The 27,521-nt window shown below is 47.9% G+C and overlaps 1 protein-coding gene across 4 annotated transcripts in view; it reads right to left on the bottom strand.

Annotated features, from left to right (window-relative positions):
* The window catches only part of LOC135890595 (sodium/glucose cotransporter 1-like), a 52,910-nt gene that overhangs the window by 19,687 nt on the left and 5,702 nt on the right, over nt 1-27,521 (bottom strand). For all 4 annotated transcript variants that reach the window (XM_065418008.1, XM_065418007.1, XM_065418009.1 and 1 more), the window contains exons 3-10: nt 20,644-20,748; nt 12,765-12,824; nt 12,307-12,411; nt 4,405-4,510; nt 4,111-4,191; nt 2,913-3,133; nt 1,817-1,952; nt 900-1,007 (exon numbers count right to left, since the gene is read on the bottom strand). In XM_065418008.1, the coding sequence (XP_065274080.1) occupies nt 900-1,007; nt 1,817-1,952; nt 2,913-3,133; nt 4,111-4,191; nt 4,405-4,510; nt 12,307-12,411; nt 12,765-12,824; nt 20,644-20,748 (922 nt within the window). The remainder of the gene's footprint in view (nt 1-899; nt 1,008-1,816; nt 1,953-2,912; nt 3,134-4,110; nt 4,192-4,404; nt 4,511-12,306; nt 12,412-12,764; nt 12,825-20,643; nt 20,749-27,521) is intronic.

Raw genomic sequence — 27,521 nt, 5'->3', positions numbered from 1 at the left:
ACTGAGTTCTCAAATGTTCCCTGCTGTACCCTTCTAAAATCTGCCAAACTCAGAGGCCCCGGTAAAGCAGAGGCCCCATGTGTATGGGGCTTGGCTCTCCCAGCTCCTCTTCCAGGAATGATGCGACTTTTCTACAGTGAGAGACTGTTGCCAGTGAGAAGTGAGGAAAACAGACCTCAGGCTGAGTCCTGCACAAGCAGCCTCCCTCAAGTAGCTTATCCTAATTCAGACAGCTGAGAAGCAGCCCTCCTAAGTCTGCACAAACCCATCCCTTCTTAGTGGTCCATTTGCAAACCACAGGCATAACATGAAGGCCTATACTTGTCTGCAGAAGTTTCTTGTTTTTCCTTGTATGTATGCCTATCTCCCTCCAGAGGTGCATTGTTCTGCAAAATTGAATAGGCCTTATAATGTACCAATGGCTGTACACCAGGAGGGCTATACTTTCTCTTCCCAGCCCAGTGAGGTTAGCAGAGGAACTGCAAGTACATCCCCAGAGATCCTGGCAGAGGCAGCTTCTTAGTAGCTGGCAACTGTAGGCCAGATTTACCCCTCTCACAAGGCCAATGCCAGCAGCGTCTTATTGGCTCATGTTTGCAAATAAGCAAGATTGTCACGGCTAGTCTGTAACCATCTGGCATCTATGACATAATGCATGGCATGTATAGGAATATACTGTGTATATTGGAACGATCTAGGGCCTACAATAGCTGAGCCCTGATAACTCAAGGAAGTGCTGTAGTACTTTAATGATGTCAAATTGACTAAATGAGAATGCAGGCCCCTAGTTCTGGTAGCCGAATTCCAGCTCTGGGAATCTCTCCCCCACAACACCCAACTTCTATTAATCTGCCATCCATGTCTTTCCCACAAAAACACTATCACAACCAGCATCTTACCATTCGGCATAAGGTCCACCACCATTTTTGGATAAGCAACGTTTGAACAGCCAACTTTGGTGCCACAGTATTTCTCACATTCTGAGGGCACGACACAAGCCACCATGTCTGAGAAAAAGATAACAAGACAGGGTTACCTGGGGTCATAGCAGCAAGTTACCCAAAAATCAAGAGAACTTCCCAAACCCATCTCCATGCTAAACCACTGGATTTATTTGCCTGATATCTCCCTTGGCTCTGCAGCTGTGGGAAGGAATTCCATTCCTGCATCACTTCTTTCCTAGCCGGGGAATAGTGATGGTGCTGAGGTCAAGCCACCAAAACTGCATCCGCAGAACTGCACAGGAAGTCGGGACTGAATAACGTGAGGACTACAAAATCGGGGCTCAGGGGCCAGGGCAAAGTAAGTGTGTGCTCTGAAAGGCCCTCTCCTGCTCAGACCACCTGCTCTCCTCTGTTGTTGTACACACAGCTCAGTGGAGAGGGAAAAAACCAACTGGTATTGTGCTCACACTGAGCTCTAGCAGCATGCAAATCACAGGCATTTCCATGCGCTGGGAACACTCCTCTCTGGGATCCAGGCACCCCTCCCTCTGCCCTGTGAAGTCTGTCAGTCACATACAGGAGTGTTTCTCACCCACTCAGGTAGAGCAGGAATGCTACCAACAAAGAGGGCAGGAAAGAGACAGACTCTGTGACTCCTGTTCTGCACCAGGGACAGTGGAGCCCTGAGCAGGGGACGGAGAAAGAGCAGTAGCTTCTTATTTTGTGGGAGCAGCTGGTGTGTGCATGTCTTTTGGGGGTCTGAGTGAGGAGAGGAGCTGAAGGAGTGGAGGGGAGGAACAGTGAAGAGAAAACTGAGTGGGGCTGGAAGAGGAGTGAGAAGAGAATGAGGGGGCTACAGTACTAGGTCTTACCTGTGTACAGAATTCGACTGATCATCCCAGGCATCACCATCACAAACATGGGCAGCAGCTTCAGGTACCCACACATGACACAGCCGGCCTTCACATGGGACATGTTCTTGGCTGAGAGACATCGCTGAACAATAACCTGTCAATGAGACAGTAGATGTGAATGACTCCAGCTTTGTCACCCACACACGATGCCGGGCACACCAAGGCACCAATGGGCTCTTTAAACGGTGTTCCAATTTGCCCTTTCCCATTACTAGAAAAACAAAAGGGCACTTGAAGGCCTTAGAACAAGTCTAAATGGATAAAAGGAAACACTTTTGTCCAGTGTACGTTTAACCTGAGAGACTCCCTGCCACCGGATATTATTGAACCAAGTAGCTTAGGAAGATTCAAAAGGGATTAGACATTTAAATGAATAAGAACGGCAGACACAGTTACACTAGCTAGGATACAAATTATAAAGGCTTTCAATCTGATCACCAGCTGGGGGCTGGAAGAATACATGGTATGCAATACTACACAATTACAATAGTACATTCTCCTTCTGAAACATACCAGTTTGATAATTTTTGGAGACTGGAAGGACTGTTGACCTAAGGAGAAGAAGGAAAGGAAAGGAAAGAGATGGACAGTCCCCCAGCCTGGCACGGGGGGACTGACATACACAGACCATCTGCCCAGCATTGTTTATGCAAGGAGATTCCAGCAGCACACATACAAGATACACCTAGTACAGCTGGATGGGAAGCCAGGTCTATACCCAAATTGATAAAGGTCATTATATTTATGTTGATGTCCTATTAAGATGCCCACATTTGAAAACTAGATCCTCAATGTTCATTTAACAGGTCACAAGAAAGGGAGAAAAGCATCACACACAAAGCATATGCTCAGCATGGCATGCAAAGGGTAATAAAGGAACACACACACCTCACTGACTTAACATAGAAAGGGCTGAGCATTTAAAAGCTACAGAGAAAAATCACCTTGCCCTAAGGAGATAAAGGCATGGGGGGGTGGGGAGGGAGAGAGATCAGTCCAACTACACTGCAGATTTTAGAATGCTCTGAATTTCCAGTTGTTGCCTTTACACTACCTGATCTGTGCACCAGTACCACAAAGCAAGGATGCTCAAGCCAAAGGTAAGCCCCGGCCATGGCAGGTCTCCAGTGATTGGGTCTCGGAAGATGTGGAAAGAATCTGCCCGAGGGGTGTAGCATTTTGGGTCAATGTTAATGTTTCCATATGAGGTGTTTCCTGGAATTGCATTCATATATTTCTCCATAAAGGCCTCATATCCTCCTACTTTGGCAAATGCTGAAAAACAACAAAGATGCTTGAAATTCCTGATGGAATGGAAGAGTCCCAGGAGAAAACTCCATGCTATCAGTGTGACAAACCTGCCCAACAGAGATCAACATTGTCAGAAGACATCAAAATATGTGCTATGAACACTCTCAAAAGCAAGGAGCCACAGTGACTTTCCTTCTAAAGATTCCTTTATACTCCTGTCCTTCCCATGCCCCAGATGCCTGCTTACATCTTGCCAGAAAGTATAATGTAGGTAGAATATCTCCAGGCTGCCTGACCCAGGTGAGGACCAGAGGCAGAGTCCACCAGATGAAGTAAATCCGAAATGTTTATTGTGAAGCAGGGGGACAACTTCATTTAACTGAAAAGCTTATGAAGAGGAAGACCAAGCAGTAAGAAGCTACAATGTAAGGGAGAGGAAATTACAGCCTCACAGGGCTCCCTGCCTTTACTACCTCCTCTTGATTAATTATGTAGGCTGACCCCTAAATACAGGGTTCTGTTTCACAGGTGGACTGCATTTTAGTACCTATGCGATCTTGTGGATACCCAACCTCTTATTCACAATCACATGGCCCACCTCCTCTGCCACTCTCAATGTCATCCCTATGGTAACTACAGAACTTGCATAAATATTTAATGTATTTGAGCTTTCATCATGCAATTTAGCAGCTGGAAACAAGGCACAGCCATACTGTATGTCCAACCAGCTTCCCACTTAGCACCAGACGTCCATGGACCACAGACTCAGAACCTTGGTCCTACTTTAATATTATACATTCCCGCATGTGTTGAAGGTGCAATGGTCAGGATGACAGGCGGGCTTAGCAATGCGGCTCTCCCCTTTCCCCCAGCAAATACATGAAGCAATTGGAGTGCCTCAGCTGTTAACCTGTCAGGACTCCACAGTGCTGGATCCACTTCCACAGGACACTGGGGGCTGTAGCTGATCATTCCAGCTCTCGTTCATCAGATTTACTTACCAAATCCTGTGAGAATAAAGGATCCCACCAGCATGATGATGGTCTGTAAAGTGTCTGTGTAAATCACAGCAGCAAGACCACCTAAAGGCAAAGAAAGGCCAGAAAAATGTGTGAGCCCCTCTGCTAATGCCTTAGAGGGAATCACCTCTCCTTGTCCCCTTCTCTCTCTCATGCACATACACCTCTCCCCTTTCATGCTCTCATTTCTTCCCACTTACACCCCACTCCCCTTTTCATCTTTCTGGATCCCCTTTTAACTTGTTTTTAATTTATCTATCTGTTCCACAAACTCACCTGTGATCGTGTAAAGACCAGTAACAGCCAGCAGTATGATTATTGCCAAATAAAGATTTAGCCCCATGGCCATTTGGATAAATATAGCTCCAGAGAACATATCTGCCTAATAAAAGGAAAGACCATTTAGGGAATGCTTAAGAGATCATCTCTATTGATATCATCTCTTTCCCCCCACTCCCCCAAGCACTGCACTGCACAAAAGAATAAAAGCACATGCAAAATAAAGACAGATCTCGTCTCCTTGGTTGCCCAGACCTGCTTTATTTTAACTGCCAGTGGATTTTTGAAGTTAACTTCTTTGTTTCTGCAGTTTTTACAATGGTTTCCAGAAATCTGTCAGTGATCCATCCTAGCCAAATCTGGCTACCCACCTCTTCAGGCCTGTGACTTTATGTATGCGAAAACAGTTCAACAAAGTTCTTAAATCCCAGACCATCCAAGTCTTTTGATAACCTTTGCATTATATCCAGGAAGAGTTTTGTTTAATAACTCTTTTGTCTTTATTTATGTCAATGCTATTCTTCAAGCCTCACCTTTCCAGTGCAACAAAGATGCTTGGTATGACTGGTCTGCCTAGTTGAGGACAAACAGGAATCAAAGATGACACCTTATTTTACACAAATTCCATGAATATCTGTCAAAGTAATTGGCATTCAACTGGTCAGCTGGAGAAACAATTAGCTCTTGTAATGACATGGATTTTGCAACTTCGTGAATACGGCCTGGGATTTTAGTTACCAACACATCTGCACCAATGCAAACCCCTAAAGTAGACATAATTTGAAATCAGGGTAACCAATTCCCAACAAATTCATGCCTCATCAGTGTAATTCATATCTCTATTAGGAGTTTGCAACAGTGCAGCATGCTGCACCAGTGCTGGGGGAGGGGGGGGGAGGGGGGGGATTTTCCAAAGTGCCTACATGCCTTAGGAGCAGATGTGCCATTGAAAGTCATGTAACGGAATTTGTGCTCCTAAATCACTTAGGTGCTTTTGAAAATCTGATCCTAAAATCCCAGGGCAGACAAGGCTTAAGAGGGATGTTAGTCCTCAGCTCTACTAGATTTTAGGGCAAACATTTATTCAAGGAACACAGGGAGTGCCATCTAGTCAGGTATTCTGCCACAAGGAGAGGGGTGATATAAGTCATGCATCTGGCTAATTGTGCCATGCTGTACATAACAACACTACTTAGCACACTTTACCTTTAAAGTACTTTACAGTCAGTAAGTAACATATCCTCATGACTCCCCAGTCAGCCTGGCAACTGAGTATCATCCTCCGCATTTTACAAACAGGGAAACTAAAACAAAAATATTCAGGGGCAAATCCATTCCACAGCACTCAGCCTGAGTAGCTGGGCAGATGCTGGAGGAAGAAAACCTCTCCCCCAGGCCACTGAGGAAACTTCTCCTTGAGACTGTCACCACCTCAACCCCCCTTCACCCCTCCTGCCTTCAGGGCAAGGAGGAGACCTGTGCAGCTGCAGATGCTCCAGCCCTGCTCCCACCACCAGCCACTGCATGCTCACATGCAGAGCCATTGTGGAGCCAGGGCCGGCTCCAGGTACCAGCCTACCAAGCATGTGCTTGGGGCGGCACCTGGAGGGGGGCGGCGCTCTGGCCCGAGAGCGGGGCCGCGACTGGGCTCGCCGCCCTCCCACCGGCGCTCCGGCCGGCCGGGGAGAGCGGGCCCGCGGCCGGACTCACTGCCCTCCTCCCGGCGCTCTGGCTGGTCGGGGAGAGCGGGGCCCTGGCCAGGCTCGCTGCCCTCCCCGCGGCGCTCCGGCCAGCCGGGGAAAGCGGGGCTGCGGCCGGGCTCGGCGCCCTCCCCTGCCATGCTCCCCCGCCAGGGGGCGGCGGGAGGCTTTTTTGCCTGGGGCGAGCATGTTTCTCACACCCTGTGTGGTGCACAGCTCAGCTCCACACAGGGCCGGCTCTGGCTTTTTTGCCGCCCCAGCCGGCCCTGTGTGGAGCTGAGCTGTGCACCACACAGGGTGTGAAACACATGCACGGGCCCACCAACAAATTCCGCCTCTGCCTTTGCCATCTGCAGCCATGAAGGCTGGGGCTGGGTTAAGATGCAGGAATTCATAAAGCTTAATCCCACAGGCTAACTGTGAGCCTATGCTGCTCTCTATGGGAGAGGATTCGTTCCTGACCCTCAAAGCTGATCAGTTTATGCCCCAAAGCTTGAGGTTCATTTATTTTTAGTATTAGCTTAGTTTGCATGGCTACAAATATTACTGGTCATAAAACGATCCCGCAAGGAAACATAGTTAATTATTTAACATCCTGAGCAATACGTAAACTCCTTGGATTTGCTGAATCACCTTCCAAGTTCACCTCTTCTGCCCCCCAGTTACATTATTTACTGCTAATGTTTCCTTGTTATGGATACAATTAAAACGTTATCATATCTCTGAACGTACTAAACCTTCTCCATGCAAAAAAATCACTCCAGAGCTATGCACACATCATTCAGGAAGCACATGGCAAAACTATTCATGATAGGAGTGTCCTTTTACAACTACCATTACAGCTAAAGAATTCAAAGGAACACTTGCAACGCATTCAGAAGGTTTTAAATTCCTTCAGATTATGGGGGAGCATCCAGGTACTTGTTTCCCCAGATACCTAGTCTTAATTTAATCAGTTACTGGTCACCAATGCCTTGCCTAGATGATTTTCTTAAAATTGCCCACCATTTCTACCATGGGTACAGCTCCACTGGTGACAGCAATGGAAGAAGCACTAGTGGTTTTCAGCCAGGGCCGGCTCCAGGCACCAGTCTACCAAGCATGTGCTTGGGGCGGCACCTGGAGGGGGGCGGCGCTCCGGCCCAAGAGCGGGGCCGCGACTGGGCTCGCTGCCCTCCCCCCAGCGCTCCGGCTGGCCGGGGAGAGCGGAGCCGCGGCGGGCTTGCCGCCCTCCCCCGGCGCTCCGGCCGGCCGGGGAGAGCGGGGCCGCGGCCGGGCTCGGCGCCCTCCCCTGCTGCACTCCCCGCCGTGGGGCGGGGGGAGGCTTTTTTGCCTGGGGCGGCAAAAAAGCCAGAGCCGGCCCTGTTTTCAGCTACCTGAAAGCTACCATGGCAACAGCTCACACAGCACTGTAGGCTCATGCAGCAGCTGACTGATTTAAGCTTCTCTATTCTGCTACTGCAGAATTCATCTTGGTTATGGGAGCCCCATGGAGTCAACCCTGACAGCATGGAGTTTCCTAGGGAGCAGTGGAACAGAGCCACAAAACCAGATGGGGGGGACGACGACAAAAAATACACACAACAGAAACAAAAGAGAAAAGAGGCAGAAAATGGGCAAGAAAAAGGAGAGACGGCAGCAAATTCTGCAAGGGAACATGGAAAAAGGGGAGCCCATTGCTAGTGCATCACACAGGGGAGGAACTGTGCCCAAAAAAGGAAGGGAACCTCTGCAGCAGAGAAACTATGGAACATAGAATATTGCACATTGGGCAAAACCCCAACAATCACATGTAAAAGCGATACTGCGAAGATACAAATATGAACTGCACTGGGTGTCATAGTGACCTTGCACTTTATTTCAGCTTCAGCCTTGGCAGCCACAATGCCCTGATGTGCTTTGATCATTAAACTGAGAACTTCATCAAAAGCCAGCCCCCTTGGAAGCTACCAACTCCCCCAAATTCTAAATTCCCAAAACAGAATTATTAATTAAAAGATTTGCATACAGGGTGTCGGTCTGCCAATTATGAACAACCCTATTTAATTCCCATACAGAGGATAACCACTCATGGTAGTTCATGGGATGCTCTCCCAGAGACTGATTAATATTGTTACGGGTGTTATTCCAGTTAGTCCCGGCTGGAGAATATTCACAGTGTTGTTAAACACCATTCTCCCTAATCTATAGACTTTGGGGAGAGCATTCTAGGCATCTTTATCAACAGTCATTTGTAACACATTAATTAAAATCTCCCTGATTAAGATGATACAACCCTGCCTGTTATTTTAACCCTCCTAGCAAGCAGAATGATGAAATCAACTGTGTTCATATTCCAATAAGCTGGTCTACAAAGATTAATGCTTCTATATTGGTCAGGGGACATTAGGTGTATTTCCCTCTCCATCTGAACTTTCCTTCTCATCTAAGCTTTCCTCTGAACTGGTACCCAAATTCCCCTGACAAGACCCTGCTCTTCCAGGTCTTCTGGTGGTAGCAGGTAGCAGCCCTGATATTAGCCTTCCTCCCGGAGAACCTGTTTTCTGTCCCTTCTTTTTCTTACCTCCACCAGCTGCCACAAACAACGCTAACTTAGGGCTTTCCCAAAAGTTGTGCAACCCTGAGCCATCACATTCCAAATCATATTCCTGGTAATAAACTTCCCAGTCATCCTCCTCAGGCAGGCCCAGATAAGGAGGTTCAGAGGGGTAACCCCCAAGACCAGCTGCTGCCGTTTGCCCTCTTAATACCCAAAGCTATTCTTGTGGACCCTCTTGTTCTGGCTTACACTTATTAGGATCAACCAGAGTGCCTTGATATGCTGTGGTGAGCTGTTCTTCAACCACTCTGTAGGCACTTTTAAGGTCCTCTGCCTGCCACAGTAACCCCTGCTTCTCTCTTTTCTCTCCCTCACCTCCTCCCTCTCATGTTTGCACTTCCTTTTTAGGCTTTTCCAAGGTATGAACTAGGGACATATTAAGGTTGCTTTTCCATCTGATGTTTCAATTTCTTATTCTGTTCCCTCATCTTCTAAACTTTACAACTGAGCCATACATGCCATCAGTAGATAGTCCATGGCTGTAACTTTTATGTCTTAATCTTTACCTTTCCAGTCCATTTCAGTCTGGAAATATCTCTCACACACATAAATCCAGGGGTCAGCTATATAAATTGTATCTAACGCAAGTGAACCACCCCCATGTTCTGAAATATGGAGTCCTTTATAAAGAAGTAGTGACCTGTCAGCTGATATTTCTTTCTTTATGCTCCAGTGCTGTGACGTGTTGCAGTTTCGTTATCAGTAATGTATTATATCTTATTAATGTATTATAGTGTTTCGTTATCAGTAATGTATTATATCTTATTAATTAATTAATCTCCTGCCCCCAGAAGGTGCCCTGCTGACAGGCATACTGGGTGTGTTTCAAGATGCACTTAGGCCTGTAAGCAGTTAGAGTTAAAATTTGTGCACTGCCACTGCTTTCATAGAATCACAGGGTTGGAAGGGACCTCAGGATAATTAGGCCACAACCCTGCCTTAACTGGCCCAAACTGATACTACAACTGATGTGCAATATCTGGGGTTCCAAATTGTAATAATGGCTTGTGTTTGATCATTAATTAAATGAGACATCAAATAATAAGATACGTTGGTTTGTTAATCAAAGATTAGACATCTAGGATTAATCAGCACAATACAGAGAGGAAACTCACTAATCCAGGGTCCAGTGTCTGTCAGCTCCACTGGTCCAATTTATTTTACAATTCTATCTGTTATTTCTTCTTGGTTCTTTCTTCACAGTGTTTAGTTTTGTAACTATGATTATCCAATCAAAGACAAATGTCATATTCCATCATACCCTACATTTCAGTTTTAACCTGCTTAACAACATGTTTTTAACCAGTCATTTCATTTTGTCCTTTGTGGTTTGGAATGTCTTATACATCGTCCAATCATATGTTAATATCACAATGTGAATCATGGCTCCTCGTACATTTCCATTGTATAAGCCCTTTCTTTTCATTTCAGTTACAACTTCATTAGAGAATCACAGGAATAAAAAACAACTTTAAAAATAGGTTATGAAACTAGGTCACACACAACCGTATTTTCACGCTATAAGTAAGGCTACGATTATGTCACGGAGATCACGGAAGTCATGGAATCCCTGACTTCCATTGACCTCCGTGACATTTTCTGCCCCGGGGCTGGAGTTCCCAGCGAGCCCCTCCCCCCCAGCTCCCAGCCCCCGCCCTGGTGGAGGGACCCTGCAGATGCCCAGATGCCCCAGCTGAGCAGCTGCAGAGAGTCCCTGCTGCCTGTCATGGCTGAGCAACTGCAGGGTCCCCCTGCCACAGCTGGACAGCTGCGGGGAGCCCCCGTTGCCTGCTGGCTGGGCAGCTGGCGGACCCTGCTGCGTCCCAGCCGCGGCGGGGGGGAGAGGGAGGGACCTGCAGGTGCCCAGCGGTGGCGGGACCCCGTAGCTGCCCAGTGGAGGTGGGCAGGAACCCCCTGCAACTGCCCAGCCATGGCCACCGGCTGGGGGACCCTGCAGTTCCCAGCTGCCCTGGGGGCGAGGGGACCCTGCAGCAGCCCAGCCCCACAGGCAGGGAGACCCCTGAGCTCCCGCCCACCGCAGAGGTGGGGGACCCGGGAACCCCAGCAGCAGTGGGTGCTGAACCCGCCTACCCCTTTTGTCAGGGATATTTTTAGTGAAAGTCAGGGACAGGTCACGGGCTGCCATGAATTTTTGTTTATTGCCCATGATCTGTCCCTGACTTTTACTAAAAATATCCCTGACAAAAACTTAGCCTTATCTATAAGCAATATAAAAATCTACCTACTAGTAATTCTTGATCATCTTCTCTTAACATAAGTCCCATAAAGCTTTACAAAATAAAGCCAACAGCTTCATAGGCAAGGGATGCTTGGAGCCCTAGACCTATGTGCTCACAAAACCATGCCCAATTACATGGATGCAACATTTCCAATTACAGCTACATATAAAACACAACAGTTATGTTGACAGCTCCTCACAGAAATAAATGCTACAGAAATGAAAACGCCCAAAAGCCAACTTGGGGGTTTGCCACAGACCCAGCCTATTTAATTTGTAACCTTGGTAAGAATCAATTATTGTAAGAGTGTGAGAAAGAGAGCAAAAGGCCAGCTCTTTTAGGTTACATTGGACTATTATCACTCAGCTCCTATGCAGAGAGCAAAGAGTAACCTTCCATGGCAACTGCAGGAAAACAACAGAGCCAGGTCTGCCTGACCTGTGGACTTGGCTGGAAACATGATTTCAAAAGGAGGCAGAAAATCACAACTTCCTTCGCTACTGCAATGTCCTTGTTAGCCACACTTCATAGCTCAAACTGATCCACAGACAGGCTCTTTCCTCTTCCTTCCCTTCCTCTCCTTGCACTTTCCCACTCCTTTATTTTCTAACCCCATCTCTCTTCTCCCCACCTGCCTTCCTCTCTTTTCTCGCTTTGGCTTCATTAGTACTAACAGGTTGCAAGTTCAGCTGAGAATACAGGTGGAAGGATGTGTGGGAAAGTGGGAACAAAAACCCATTCCTTGAAAGCCCAAGACCCCTTTTCTCCCACTAGAGCCAAAGAGAGTTACTCATACTCTGGGGCAGGAGAATTTGGCCCAGGAGTCAGAATGGGGGACTTTAGAAAGAAGGCTCTAAAACAAAATGCTGAAAATGGGGTGGGTGAATGTTCCTGGGTAAGCAGCAGCAATTGTTGCCCTTGGGGGACAAAGGCAGAGAACCGGGTACTAAAATTCTGATAGTTTGGGACCTTCTCTTCAGTTTCTGTCACTGACGCCTGAGACGGCGCATACAGTATATAGTACAAAGCTCCAGCCAGCCTGACCTGTTCCAGAGGGGAGCACACATGGAAACAAAATCCCGGAAAAAGAAAGCTAAATCATAACCACCATCTAGAGAAAGAGTCCCCTGGTACAATCCAACAAGCACAGACACACAGAGCTGTAGAGCTGATTTGGATGGTCAGCACTGCTAGATGGAAGAGTGACAACATGGAAACAGATTTTTACCTACCTAAATAGAGTCCAGGCAACAAATGAGAGAAGTGAACTACACGTGTAGAGAGATTTTATGGGAGCATAAAATAATAATACAGATAGGAACTTCACTTAGAATAGAGGAACTAGAAAAATTTAACTCACTGAGATCTTGGTGAAAATATAGAGGAGCAGAGAAAGGACTGACAGATACATCTGAATCCGTCGGCCACCAAAGCGCTTCTTGAGATACTCTGGCATCGTCACCACCTGCAGAGGGAGAGGGAGAAGAATTCACACTATGAGCAAAAGACAACTACCATATGGGGCAGAGGCTCTTCCATTCAGATACCACACTGATAAATGCACTAGAAACGTAGATGGCCTCCAAGAAGCACAGAAAGACACTGTCAAATGCTCCTCATGTCAGGATCTCAAAGCCACAGAGACCTCCTTGTTTAAATACATACAGAAACAACTTGTATCGAGTCCCTGTCACATTCAGGTCTCTCCTCCCACTGAGAATGGTTCTGTGATGATGCTAGACCCACAAACACAGCAGGCTGAAAAAGAAAGATTAAAACTGGGAACAATAAAAGGCATAACCTAGTGTTTGTACTTACCCCAGCCCTGATGTAGATGGGTACAAACAACCAGCCAAGAGCAAATACAATTATCAGGGCCTGTAACCAAGGGAAGAACAGCTGAATTAGCCTCTGGTCCTGTCACCAGCACTTTCCAAGGCCACGTCTCTGGCTGCAGTGAGTAAAACGGTGGCCAGTGCAGGCACTCCTGGCCTCATTCTTTCTATTTGTCTGGCATTTTACAGTTGGAACTCCAGGGGTGAAGTCCCGGCCTTACTGAAGTCAATGGTAGTTTTGTCTTTGGCCTGGTCTACACTAGGCATTTATGTCGAATTTAGCGCCGTTACATCGAATTAACCCTGCACCCGTCCACACCACGAGGCTATTTAGTTCGACATAGAGGTCTCTTAAATTCGACTTCTGTACTCCTCCCCAACGAGGGGAGTAGCGCTAAATTCGACATGGCCATATCGAATTAGGCTTGGTGTGGATGGAAATCGACGGTAATAGCTCCGGGAGCTATCCCACAGTGCACCACTCTGTTGACGCTCTGGACAGCAGTCCGAGCTCGGATGCTCTGACCAGCCACACAGGAAAAGCCCTGGGAAAATTTGAATTCCTTTTCCTGTCTGGGCAGTTTGAATCTCATTTCCTGTTTGGACATCGTGGCGAGCTCAGCAGCACTGGCAACGATGCAGAGCTCTCCAGCAGAGATGGCCGTGCAATCCCAGAATAGAAAGAGGGCCCCAGCATGGACTGATCGGGAAGTCTTGGATCTGATCTCTGTGTGGGGCGATGAGTCCGTGCTTTCCGAGCTGCGCTCCAAAAGACGGAACGCAAAGATCTATGAGAAGATCTCTAAAGCCATGGCAGAGAGAGGATACAGCCGGGATGCAATGCAGTGCCGCGTGAAAATCAAGGAGCTGAGACAAGGCTACCAGAAGACCAAAGAGGCAAACGGATGATCCGGATCCCAGCCCCACACATCCCGTTTCTACGAGGCACTGCATTCCATCCTAGGTGCGGCCGCCACCACTACCCCACCACTGACCGTGGACTCTGAGGATGGGATATTGTCGACGGCCGCTTCCTCGGACATGTTAGCGGACGGGGAAGATGAGGAAGGAGATGAGGAGGACGAGGCAGTCGACAGCGCTTACCAAGCTGATTTCCCCGACAGCCAGGAGCTCTTCGTCACCCTTACAGAGATCCCCTACCAACCCTCCCCAGCATTTAACCCGGACACAGATTCAGGGGAAGGATCAAGCAGTAAGTGTTTTAAACTTCTAAACATTTATTTTTAACAAAACTGGAATATTAAGAATAAGAACAATGTGTGCTTCATGATTTCTTTACCCTGGGCGCTTAAGTATTCAGTTCCAACTATTTAAAAAAAATCTAACAGTGTCCGGTTGTGCATGATTCTGCTGCCCAAGCTGCTCCACTCTTTAGTCCCTGCCACTGCAGCTATATTCAAATCCGGTCTATATGTCCGGGGATAGAGCTGAAATCCTCCATGGACATCTCGAGGAAGCTCTCCTGGAGGTAATGGGAAAGCCTGTTCATCAGGTTCCTGGGGAGAGCGGCCTTATTGGGTCCTCCGAAGTAGGAGACGTTCCCGCGCCAGGAGATCCTCAAGTACTCCGGGATCATTGCCTTGCACAGCATGGCGGCATAGGGCCCTGGTCTTTGCAGGCTTTCCCGAAGCATCCTTTCCTTATCGCTGTCCGAGATCCTCATTATTGTTATGTCGCTCATGATGACCTGCTTTGAATTAGGTAGGGGACTGTTAGTATTGGGACTGCTTGCAAGTTCCTTTACAGAACTGTAACCGCTGGTTTACAGCCACGCGGTGGAGGTGGGAGAGGGGCGGCATACAGGGATCTTTCCCTGGGACATCCACGAGGGGGTGGGACAGGGCCAGAGTTCCTGCTTGGCCGATTGCTGGCAGCAGAGACTGGCATTGCTTTCAATGTGAATGGAGGCCAGTGGTACTACTAAAGTTTTAAGCAGCCACAAGTCTACGGCTTACCATGTCTGCCTGCTACAGAAATTCCGGTGTCCTGCCCCGCTTCCCAGATCGGCAGTGCAAGACCCCAGGCACTGAAGGCGAGGTCCGAAAATTCGACCTTGTCCTGAGTGCGCATGTGATAGGTGCGGTGCATGGTCTTGTTCACAGAGAAAGACTATGTTCTTTGTTCACAACTACATTTATGTTTCGGAGGAATTCACTACCTTTTTCTCATTCCCACAGCCACATCTGCGACTGTCTCCCAACCCAGCCTGGCATCACAGTCCCGGACGCTAGCGCACATTAGGCGGAGGAAGAAGAAGACGCGAGAGGACATGTTCTCAGATCTAATGGGCTGCTCCCGAGCCCAGGCAGCACAACAGAACCATTGGAGGGAGAATTTGTCCCAAATGCACCGGACACACATGGAACGTGAGGAGAGGTGGCGGCAGGAAGACCAGCAGGCGACTCAAACGCTGCTTGGACTTCTGAGGGAGCAAACGACACGCTCCGGCGCCTTGTTGATGTTCTGCAGGAACGGAGGCAGGAGGACAGAGCCCCGCTGCAGTCTATCAGTAACCGCACTCCCCCGCCACCAAGTCCCATACCCCCCTCGCCCAAAGTCCAAAGAAGGAGGGGCGGCAGAGTCCGTGAAAACTCTCACTCGACCCCTGCAGACTGCTCAAGCACCAGAAGGCTGTCATTCCCCAAAATTTGAAAAGTCCTTTCCTGCCCGCCTCACCCAAGCCCCCGTCCAAGTTTCACCCCCCAGTTTCATGTGTGGTTGTTAATAAAAAATATGTTTCTGTTCATTACTGTTTCAATCATGTTCTTTTGTGGGAGAGTCTGTCTGAAGGGGGGGAAGGGGCTTGGTAATTGAACAGGACAGTCACCTTTAGCAGGGTACAGAGGCGGGGGCAGGTCCAGCAGCAGGGCACATACACAGTGCAGTGACTAGTTACCCTGGTCAGTCTGGGAGGTGGTTTTCATGTTCTGTGCGTGGGGGGGGGGGTTGCTCTGTGACTTTGTGGCGGGGGAGGGCAGTTACAGATCTTATGCAGCAGTCCTTGTCCTGGATCACAGAGCCACGCAGCAGGGTCTCTGTAACCCTCCTCCCCCTGCCATAAAGTCACATAGCCCCCACATACACGCAGTCCCGCTCAGGAGGGCTGGCAGGCTCCGTTGAAACAACCAGTCCGCCACTGAGAATCCTGTCATTCCTGGAGTTTAGAAGGATCATTTGCATCAGTACACTACACCCGCTCCCCACCACAGTCTGCGTCCCAGGTTTAAAACATTCCCGCGAAAACAGTAATAAAGACAACGGTGTTCATTAACAAAATAAAACTGATTTTATTTTTTTGGAAGGGGGTGGAGGGGGTCTGTAACTGGAGAGGATAGTCAACATTAACTGGGTAAAGAAACGGGGGCAGGTTCAGCTTCTCTGTACAGAACCTTAAAAGTCACTGGTTACCCTGCTCACTGTGGAACCTAGCTTTCAAAGCCTCCCGGATGCACAGCGCGCCCCGCTGGGCTCTTCTAATCGCCCGGCTGTCTGGCTGGGCGTAATCAGATGCCAGGCTATTTGCCTCAACCTCCCACCCCGCCATAAAGGTCTCCCCCTTGCTCTCACAGAGATTGTGGAGCACACAGCAAGCTGCTATAACAATGGGGATATTGGTTTCGCTGAGATCACAGCGAGTCAGTAAGCTTCTCCATCTCCCCTTGAGACGGCCAAAAGCACACTCCACCACCATTCTGCACTTGCTCAGCCGGTAGTTGAACAGTTCTTTTTCAGTGTCCAGGGCGCCAGTATAGGGCTTCATGAGCCAGGGCATTAGCGGGTATGCTGGGTCCCCAAGGATCACTGTAGGCATCTCCACATCCCCAAGACTTATTTTGTGGTCCGGGAAGTAAATACCTTCCTGCAGCCGTCTAAACAGACCAGAGTTCCTGAACACGCGAGCGTCATGAACCTTGCCCGGCCATCCGACGTTGATGTTTGTAAAACGTCCCCGATGGTCCACCAGTGCTTGCAGCACCATTGAAAAGTAGCCCTTTCTGTTAATGTACTGGCTGGCCTGGTGCTCCGGTCCCAGGATAGGGATGTGAGTTCCATCTATAGCCCCACCGCAGTTTGGGAATCCCATCGCGGCGAAGCCATCTATGATGACCTCCACGTTTCCCAGGGTCACTACCTTTGAGAGCAGTACCTTAACGATTGCGTTGGCTACTTGCATCACAACAACCCCCACGGTAGATTTGCCCACGCCAAAGTGGTTCGCGACAGACCAGTAGCTGTCCGGCGTTGCAAGCTTCCAGAGGGCTATGGCCACTCGCTTCTGGACAGTCAGGGCTGCCCGCATCCGGGTGTCCTTTCGCTTCAGGGCAGGGGACAGCAACTCACACAGTTCGAGGAAAGTCCCCTTCCGCATGTGAAAGTTGCGCAGCCACTGGGATTCATCCCAGACCTGCAGCACTATGCGGTCCCACCATTCCGTGCTGGTTTCACGGGCCCAGAATCGCCGTTCCACAACATCCACATGACCCATTGTCACCATGATGTCCTCGGCGCTGGGTCCCGTGCTTTCTGACAGGCCTGTGCTACTCTCAGACTTCAGGCCCTCACCGCGGTGCCGTAGCCTCCTCGCCTGGTTTATCTGCATCTGCCTCTGGTAAAGGTGGATGATAACCTGCGAGGCGTTGACAACGGCCACAACTGCAGCGATGGTCGCAGCGGGATCCATGCTCGCAGTGCTGTGGCGTCCGCGCTGGCACTGACCGGAAAATTGCGCGAACTGATTTCCTGCCGGCGCTTTCAGGGAGGGAAGGAGGGCGGTAGTGACGGACGGATGATGACAATTACCCAAAAGCACCCTCGACCCTTTTTTTTTACCCAGAAGGCATTGGCGGCTCGACCCAGAATTCCAATGGGCAGCGGGGACTGCGGGAACTGTGGGATAGCTGCCCACAGTGCACCGCTTCCAATGTCGACGCTTGCCCCGTTAGTGTGGACTCACAAAGTCGAATTACTGTCCTTAGTGTGGACACACACGTTCGACTTTGCAATATCGATTCTACATTTTCGATTTAAGAGAAATCGAACTACCCTCGTAGTGTAGACATACCCTCAGACTTGACTGGAACTCGGATTTCACCCTAGGTGTCCAACAGAAGCAGCTGAGGAAGAGCCCCCCACTGCAGCAGACGTATTGAAGTATCAAAGAGAACGTTGCTTCAGCATTTTCCCATGTCTGTCCATGGAGAAATACGTTTGTCGTGTCTCGAACACTGGTCTTAACATGTCCTTTGGTTGCACTATCCCACTGCAGCTCCACTAGTAGTAGCAACTACCAGAGCATTAGTGTACCCTGGGCACAGGTGCTTAAACCACTGTTTCATTAGTCGTGCCCAGAGCAGATCTAGACAGCATGGTGTTTTAAACAACAGAAGCCCCCAGAAACCTCTCTGTGTTGGCATATTCACTGTTGCTACCACTGGGAAATGTTAAGGAAGTCTAGGGATGCCACCCCAGCCCCCTTTACTAGCCCCTCCATCTAGTCTCCAGGCAGCCACCGGGACCAGGAAACATTCCACTAACAAATCCAAGTGTGTTCTGAACAAGTCTCACTTGTGACTAGCTCTGCTTCTCCAAGGTGTTGGACAGCAGAGCTTACTTCCATACCCATGTCACCCACCAGACTAGCCCACTGACCTGCCTTCTGCAGTGGGAGTAGTTATAAGGTGCCCTTATACATTATAAGACATATAATACACTCATATTTGGGACTATATACTGTAAAGTATGGTAGCTCTGCTATACTACATACTGTATATTCTGTGCATCAGATATTTTATTGTAGATCGTACATTCATTTTTCTTACTTAAACGTTAGCGATTTGTTTTATGCAGACTTGTGCACATTAAAACAAATATAGAGCTAAATTCTGCTCTCAGAACTGCACTCTAGATCTCTCATCCACACGCTAGTTCTTTATCACCTCTCTGAAGTTCTGCTCATAGATCAAGCATAGGACATGCCAGAGATACTGGGCACCATGCTGCTCTCACTTCCATCCATGTACATCAAGAGTAACCCCACTGAAGTCAATGGAATTACACTGACACAAAGGCAGTATAAGTGAGAGCAGAATCGGGTCCAGTTCTCTCTGTTGCTAACAGAATCAGTGTGGATCCCAAAGCAGCATTTTCCGATGTATATTAGCATGTTTATCAGTTCCATTGTGTTGTTCGTATTGTAATGAGCTAACTAGCTGGCTTCTGTGTGCGTGGGTGAACACGTACATCACTGTCCTCTACTGGACTTAATCAAAACCTCTCAACTGTGTGTCTTAGGCTGCATACTGCTACCAACTAATGGAGAGCTCTTTAGCTCACATGGCAGAGGATCCTGAAAGAGGATCCCGGTTCTATCCCTTCAGATGTCATGAAGTTCCAAGTAACCTTAGTGTGGAGCCTGGATTTGTTTCAGCATCATCAGAAAATAAAAAAAAGCGAGAGTTTAAACTAACTGATTCCAACGTGTGCATGTCTCTAAGCGAGCGTCTACTCCCCCCATGCACAAAGAAGTTGCAATCTATATGGGGCTCATTTCATACCCCGCACACTTCTATTTTAAATAAACCTAAGGGCCACATGCTTCCCTTGATGATTCAGACCAGATTACAGGGAAACACCAAACCTCCAAGATCTTTTGTGGTGTTGCATAAACTCCTTTGTGAAGTGCAACAGCCAGGGGCATGGCCACTATTATTTCAGAGGCTGAGGAGCCAAGGGAAAGAGCTAGATCCCAAGGCTCTTGGCTCATTAAAGTTCTCTCATGACCAGATCTTCCTGGAGCACCAGGTAAACAGCAGTCTGCTCCAGACTCCATGCTGCCAGGAACTGACCTCCTAGTGGCTATGTCCCCAATTCCCCTCCAAGGAGTACTGATGGTGGAGAAGCTAGTGCTGTTCAGGGCAGCGGTAACATGTGATGCAAACTGCACCTTCAGACCGGCTGACCTGAAAGGGGAAATACAGCATAAAGGGGCTGTTCCCCAACTCCTGTATCTCCTTCCCGGTCACACATACATCCATGGAGGGCTACAGGTAAAATTGACTGAGGAGAGGGGACACGTTACCTTTCGTCTCAACTCTCTCCCCCAGATCCTTTCCCAAACCTTTATGGTTCTTCTGCCACACTCCAGGCAGTAGTCGTAGTACTTTTAATCAAGTGAGGTGTTTGGTTATAGGTCAGGGGTCTGCCCCCAACAGACTGAGAACAGACCAGCACTGATGGTGCAAGCCTCTACACTCCTTCGCTGCCGTCCCTTAGTGAGAGGGAAATGAGAGGACAAGTAGGGGGTGAAGGCAACCCTAAATCCCTCACTGCCTGGAGGAAAGCAAAATACTCCTTTCCCCCTAGTCCCAAAGCAAGCTCTCAGCAAAAATGATACAGATGAGATGAGAAAAGCTGTCCTTTCCCCCTGATAGCTGGAGATGTTGTTTATAAGTATTTGAAAAGCAATCAAAGGACAAGGATAGAATGGAGGAAATCACCAATATATTGAGAGAGAGAGAGAGAGAGAGAGAGAGAGAGAGAGAGAGAGAGAGAGAGAGAAACACCTCTGTGGAAACTGGTTTCCTAATATAGTAATGGCCTTTTCTTCTCCCATTGACTGGGCTGCAGGTGGGAGTGGGGAGAGAGACTGGGGGAATGGGAATCGACACAAAGTGTTCTTGTGGTGGGTGGTTCTGCCAGTCGCCAGCCCTGGGGGAGGCAGGTGCCGCTGGGGGAGGGCTCTGACAGCATTAGAGTGAATTGGATTTTTAGACAATGTGGGCTCACCTGATCTCTTTGGATACCCCCAAGGTTACAATTTTATTGAAATGTGTACCACTTACATTCCATTCAAATCCTGCAATGGCGATTCCTGCAGACGCTCCTGTGCCTGCCAAGCCCACAAAGTGCCCACTGCCAATGTTACTGGCAAACAGAGAAGCACCAATCTGGAAACAGAGAGAAGAACAGACTTGGGTTATAGATCCTGGGCTCAGGCCTTGGCTAAAATAAGAGCTGTATTTGTGACCAAAAAAAAAAAAAAAAAAGTGCTTATTTGGTGTTTTGAGATTTCCTGTTTGCCGTCACTATGGGACCTGATTGCCTGATTTCCCCTCTTAAAACCCAACACTGCAGCCATCATCCCTACAGACAAGGAGGACTGAGCAGGACATCACATATTAACTCATCCAGAGGGGACACTGGTGAATGATAATACTCCCTTCTCCAACTAAGGTGAGCACGTGGCCTCCACCCATACAGAATTTCAATTCTTTGGAGAACATTTCCAACTAACACGTGGGTGATGTATTGCAGAATGAGCAGCCAATGATCTTGGCTAGAGGTCTGGGCAGCTAGCACAAAAGGCTGATGTCACACATCTAAGCTGCTTCAGGGACAAGAGGCTGATTCATGAAAATAAGATACATCTCATTGGGCGAAAGATCCATAAGCCTTATGGCTGGCTTGTATCTCCAGTGGGAGACGCACCCTTTTTGCACTTGGTTTGCTTCCATCAAGGGACAATAGGTTACCTGAATGGGACTCTGGGAGCTGCTATGGTAGGTCCAGCTACTGGCCCAAGGGTGCAGTACATGCGAGTGACACATGTGCGTACAAGGAATGTTGGTATCTCTAAAACCTGTAACATCCTGTATTGATCCCACAGACTGAGTAACGGGGAGAAACAGGAACTGCTGATATGTACGGATCGAAGGAAAGAAAGAAGTTAGTGCTGGATTAAAAATAAGACAGAGATTCACAAAAGGGAGATCATAACTATGTAATCCTTCTGCCAGGTGGTGGCGGCAGCAACAAAGGACAGGTTCAATATCTAGAGGTTCCTCTTAACATTACAAAACAGAACCAGCTTGAGCCCCCATCCAGAAATCTTGGGAAACAATATACTACCCACCCCTGGGAGCCTCTAGAAGGTAATACTTCCCCACTTGCAAGCACTGAGTCTGAGTATAACAAAAGAAAACTTTATTAAGAGGAGATGAAATACAGCATTATGTATGAAAATACAACAACAATTACTCAAAAGTATGCTAACCAAAAGTAAGCACTGGCCCCACATTGTCTTGAGCAGTAGACTTTTGCCTCAGCTTCCCACCTTGTGGTGTGAAAGTCCAATAAACAAAACGCCTATTTAACAAACCACTCCCCTTTTCTGCCCTCAGCTGACAAATGTGAGTGGGGTGCAGCGAAGTCCCAGAGTCCCGGGCTGTGTTCAGGTGGGTTCACCTCCTGCCCCCAGGCTCGTGGGATGGGTGAGTGATGCCTCTGCTCACCACTGTCACTGTTGCTGCACACCACTGTGAGGGCTAGTCTTCACTACCCGCCCGGATCGGCGGTAGAAAATCGATCTCTCAGGGATCGATTTATCGCGTCTCGTCGGGATGCGAAAATCGATCCCCGAATCGACGCGTGTACTCCACCAGCCCAGGTAGGAGTAAGCGCCGTCGACGGGGGAGCCGCGGCGGTCGATTTGCCGCCGTCCTCACAGCGGGGTAAGTCGGATCAGATACGTCGAATTCAGCTACGCGAATTTGCGTATCTGAAATCGATTCCCCCCCCCCGTAGTGTAGACGTAGCCTGAGCCTTTGACCAAGAAGAGGCAGCTAAAACCAATGTCCTAAACAGCCTGATGCTAATACAAGTTTGCCAGGTCTCAAAGGGGCTGATATGTTGTGCGCTGTGCCTGTTTGTTTCCAGCAGCGAGGTTGCAAGTGAAAGTCAACACCAAAGACAGAAACTGTATTTTCTATCTTTGCTAATTTTTCCTCTCCCATTTTTGGGTGTGTTTGTCTTGTTTTGTCTTCTAGGAAATGGGACTGGACTTTAAATAACAACTCCAGCCCATCTCAGCTAACTTCCCCTCTTTCCCCGCCCCAAAAGACAGTTATTACTATCTTTAATGCCATCTAAGAGACTGTCAGACAAGGGGGGTTTCTTTCTAAAAGCTCTCTCCAGCTGAAGGGAAAAGGAACAAGGGATGTTTTTGAAATGAGAGCCTTACTTAATACTTTATATTTCAAATGCTGTAAAGGTTTTTCCTTCTTTTTCTGTATCTTTAATAATAGGTTAAACATAGGTGAGTTTGCTAGGGTACTGGGCAGCCTGAGGTCTCTGTATACCAAACACCAAACCTTGTGTAAACTGTATAAAGATGGATGGATGGATGACTCTTTTGGGGCCCATATATTCCATCTAAATTAATACAACACCACAGAGTAACATTCCCAGCTTTACACATGGCAGTATTGTATTGTCTGTGTACATTCTTTAAAGAAAAATACAAAACCAAACAAAAACCAATGCAGTTAGCAAAACATTTCCATTAACACAACAGTCTTTATTCCCAGTTCAAGACAAAGCAATGCCAACATATGGGTCTATTACTTTCTGCTTCTGTTTGTCTTTCTGACAGAGGAAAGACTCTGTACAAGAGGACCATAAGATCAGTATACACTAGTTACAAATGCAATCTAAAACCAAAATCTTTTTCAGTAATTACATGTATGTACATAAGGACAGATCTTTGAATTCAGAACGGTGAAAAGAAATTTGCTCCAATACTTTAGTAATTTGTAGCAAGAAAAAGTTATGTGGAGGAGGTTAGCTGATGGCTGGCAGCATGTATGGCAGTTACTATGTTTTAATTAAACCAGAGTATCTACATAATGCAGATGTCCAGGGAATTCTGCTTAACTTTTCGGGTTGGGATCTTCAAAGGGCTTAATGCCCTTAGGATGCTTTGATAAATCCCAGCCTTCTTCTAGATACATCATAGACGCAAGATAGAGAAACTGGGCCTTAAACTTTGGATTGTCCCAGACAGGGCTGGACACGGAATCTCATCAATCAGAGTAAGTGGGGGCTGTAACATATCCCCGCATAAACTAAAGGATTCTGGCCTATTTTCCAAGAAACTCCATGTTACTGGAAGGTTGTCCTTTCATGACAGGGTCAGCGTTAAATTTTCAGGGATCTGGCCATTAATGATCTCCCCTTATGATCATGCTGCTAGAGGTATGACAAGTTGGGTGGGGTGGGGTTTTCTTCTCCTCTGGACAGACCTGACAAACATAGAGCATGCATAGGATGTGGGGCCCTGAGGGTACACTTGCTGAGCCTGCTTCTCTGAGGGAATTTCAAAGAAAAAGTAGCTCCCTCCAGCAGTTAGCACTGACTGCATTTCAGAAAGGATATGGTGGAACTAGAAGGGGGCATGGGGGTTTGAAAGGGATGGGGTCAACTGTTCAGAGAATGAAAGCTATAGTGGAAGAGAGGAGATGAAAGATGAGGGAAAGGGAAGAAAGACTGTTGAAAGAGAGAGAAGGAGAAGGTTACTTTAAAATCCTCTGACAGGTCAATTGTTGACAGGGGCTCACTAGTCAGGAAAGCACCGTCAGGCTGCAGCTATATGAAAGTTACTGTATATTTGACACATTATTCATTAATCTATTCGCCTTACTATTTTCATTGGCTTTTTGCTGCCCAGAAGTCCTGGTGCTTGCTGCCCCACAGACCTCCTAAGGAACCTGGAAATCCTACACTTTGCCTAGCAAAGTAACGGAAACAATCCCCAGCCCCTACAGTGCACTATTCATGCCACTGATCCACCTCTTTAGGTAGGGACTTTACCCATTTGGAATGACACTGGATTTTTTTTTTAAACTTAATTATTCTGGGACACAAAAGTGTATTTGTGCAAATCTACAGCTCTCCCCACCCTTAACCACTCAAACTTGCATATTGCTTAGCGCCTCTGTAAAACCTTATCATGCATCTATCAAGACTCAGCTGCCTTGAGAAAGGAGAGCAGGTTTGCTATTCTGCTGCCCTAAGTTCTCTGCAAGATCTACATTTTGCATTCTTATCTACACTCAGGTAATTTTAAAATGCCACACAATCCTTTAACCAAGAGAGATGGACATGCATTTCTCAAGCAGCATAGGCTTTGTTGTACTGTAGAATCACCTGGGTCCCTCCTCCCCACCCCCCTTGGTGCTATGCAATTACTTACATCCTCAAACCTGGCATATCCAACAATTTTTTTAGGCATCTTGCTGGGACTTCGTATGCATGTGTTGGCGTGGAAAGCAGCACAGCCTCTGCTAGTTGCTTAGCAAGCCAGCCGGATACTTTAGCTTCCCCATCATCAAATATGCGGGCACCAGACCCAATGCCTACAGTCTTGGGAAGGCATCCCACTACTAGTCCCATTAGAGGGTTTTGGCAGAGTCATTAGGAGTTTGATTTACTGCACTTTTCCTTTCCTATCAAAGATTCACTTTGGTTGAATGTTTGGTTGGTCTTTTTACCTTGAACAGTGGTGGTTTCACCCTGGCCTACAACTAAAATATTTCTACCTCAGTCCACTACTTCTAGGGACAGAAAGCAAAATATTTATCCCCACTACCCACCTGCCTACAGAACTGCTAAATTAACGAACAGGAAGAACTTTATAAAATAATCCTTCACACACACACAATGATCAGAGAAACCTACTCAGTGGGCAACAGCGAAACATGACTGCATTAAACTGAAGTTAAAAATTATCTACATATCCCGATTCTCTCCTTTCTTTGACTAGGGTTACCATATGTCCGTTTTTTCCCGGACATGTCCGGCTTTTCGGCAATCAAACCCCCGTCCGGGGGGAATTGCCAAAAAGCCGAACATGTCCGGGAAAAATACCGGCCGGGCACTTCCTCTCCCGCGGCTGCTCTGCTCCTCCCCTGACTCAGACTTCGGCTCTGTTTAAGAGCCAAGCTGCCCGAGCCAGTGCTACCGGCTTCGGGCAGCCCCCTTGCCTCCAGACCCTGCGCCGCCGGAGCAGAGCAGCTGGAGCCGGGGAGGAGAAGTGCCCGGCCGGCGGCTGGGGTCCGGAGGCACGGGGGCTGCCCGAAGCAGGTAGCGCTGGCTCGGGCAGCCTGGTTCTTAAACAGAGCCGAAGTCTGAGTCCGGGGAGGAGCAGAGCAGCTGGAGCCGGGGAGGAGAAGTGCCCGGCCGGGGGCGCAGGGTCCGGAGGTATAGGGGCTGCCCGAAGCCCGAGCGCTACCGGCTTCATGGTTTGCCGGGCAGCCTCCAGACCCTGCGCCCCCAGCTGGGGAAGCGCCGGCCGGGGGCGCAGGGTCTGGAGGCTGCCCGGCAAACCGTAAAGCCGGTAGCGCTCGGGCAGCCCTTTTCGCGTGGCTGGGAGGGAGGAGGGGGAGTTAGGGCGGGGACTTTGGGGAAGGGGCGGGGAAAGGGCGGAGTTGGGGCGGGGCCGGGGGTGGGAAAGGGGCGGGGCCGGGGCCCGTGGAGTGTCCTCTTTTTTTATTTTTTAAATATGGTAACCCTATCTTTGACTGCTGGGTGTTACTCATTTACTGTTGCCCTAAGCCTTGGCCTGTCCAGCCCATAAATTAATATATCACTGACCCGAAATGGGAGAGCTGGGTTTAATTTCTGTTTTAAGGGAAATACACATACAAGTCTCCAAATATTTTCCACTAAGTAGTCACTAAACTCTTCAAGTTATTGTTAAACTTTTCATGCCCAGATAGTTTATGTTCTTTGGCTTTTCTGTTCCTTCAAAACTTATTTCTTAAAAAGCACAGATTAGGCTCAGATGTTTCTGTGTGAATCCGAGCTCCCTTGCACACAATCTGAGAACAGAAATAGGCTCCAACTCTGACGTTTTTATTATTGTGTGTGTGTTTATTTCCAGGGCCTTGTCAATACTGAGAGATTGGCCACATAATGAAGATATCAAGATTTCTGTTTGTCCAGGAGCAGATAAACACTTCCCTAAGACAATACACTGCCTCCAATTATCTGGCTGAACTCCTCACCCCTCCAACTCGCAAAAAAAGGGAACATTCCGTTTCATTCAACAAAGAACAGGGAAAACACCATCCTCTTTTCTTTCCTTAATCCCCAGCCTATGCCCCATGGCTGCTTCGTATAGCAGGGAACAGCATGACAACTGAGGAATGAAACTAAGCCAATGGAAATGTAATTTCTAAAACAGGTTTTTGGAATTATATTTTCTTTTATTCTCTATTGCAGAAAGCAATGAATCATGCAGTCAAGTCTCAATAAGTCGAAGTCAAAAGGAACACATACACTACGATGGGAAGAGTCCATTTATAAAGCAACATCCCCATCTACAGACTTGGGAAACTCACCCAGGTTTCCCTGGAATATTCCCAGGTTATAATCACACATGGCACTGCCCCAGGGTGAAGTCAGAAGTAGCATTTCTCTAACACTTGACATATTGCATTAGTTGGCCCAGCATCAAGCTGGTATTTTTACTTTTTGGCCTTTTTATATTTTATCCCCCCTCCCGCCATATCTATTTGCACTGAGAGGCCTGAGACCCGCCCAGACTAAAACCAGGGAAAGGGTTTTCCAGAATCTCACATTCCCTTGATCTGAGTAGCCCTCCAGACTAGTATTGTTAATGTAAGTGTTTAACTAGGGATTTGAGAGCTTGCCATGTCTTTTGCTTTTATCTTACCAGGTGCTGCCAAGGGTGGAAAGGAAGAGATTTCCTATTAGGTCACAGGAAGGTATGTAGGTATTCCAAAATGAAGGCGCTGACAGGGAGGAGGCAACGATGGTTTTAAGCAAATGTTGATCCTAGAGACAATTCTGGCAGTACAAGATCATCCCCTCTGGGCTCTGATATGCCGCCTACATGGACAAGAGGTTTAGGCAATCTAAA

Source organism: Emys orbicularis, chromosome 16 (assembly GCF_028017835.1).
Source record: "Emys orbicularis isolate rEmyOrb1 chromosome 16, rEmyOrb1.hap1, whole genome shotgun sequence".
Classification (NCBI taxonomy): domain Eukaryota; kingdom Metazoa; phylum Chordata; order Testudines; family Emydidae; genus Emys; species Emys orbicularis.
The sequence above is the reverse complement of the archived record's forward strand: the minus strand, read 5'-3'. Positions and strand labels throughout refer to the sequence as shown.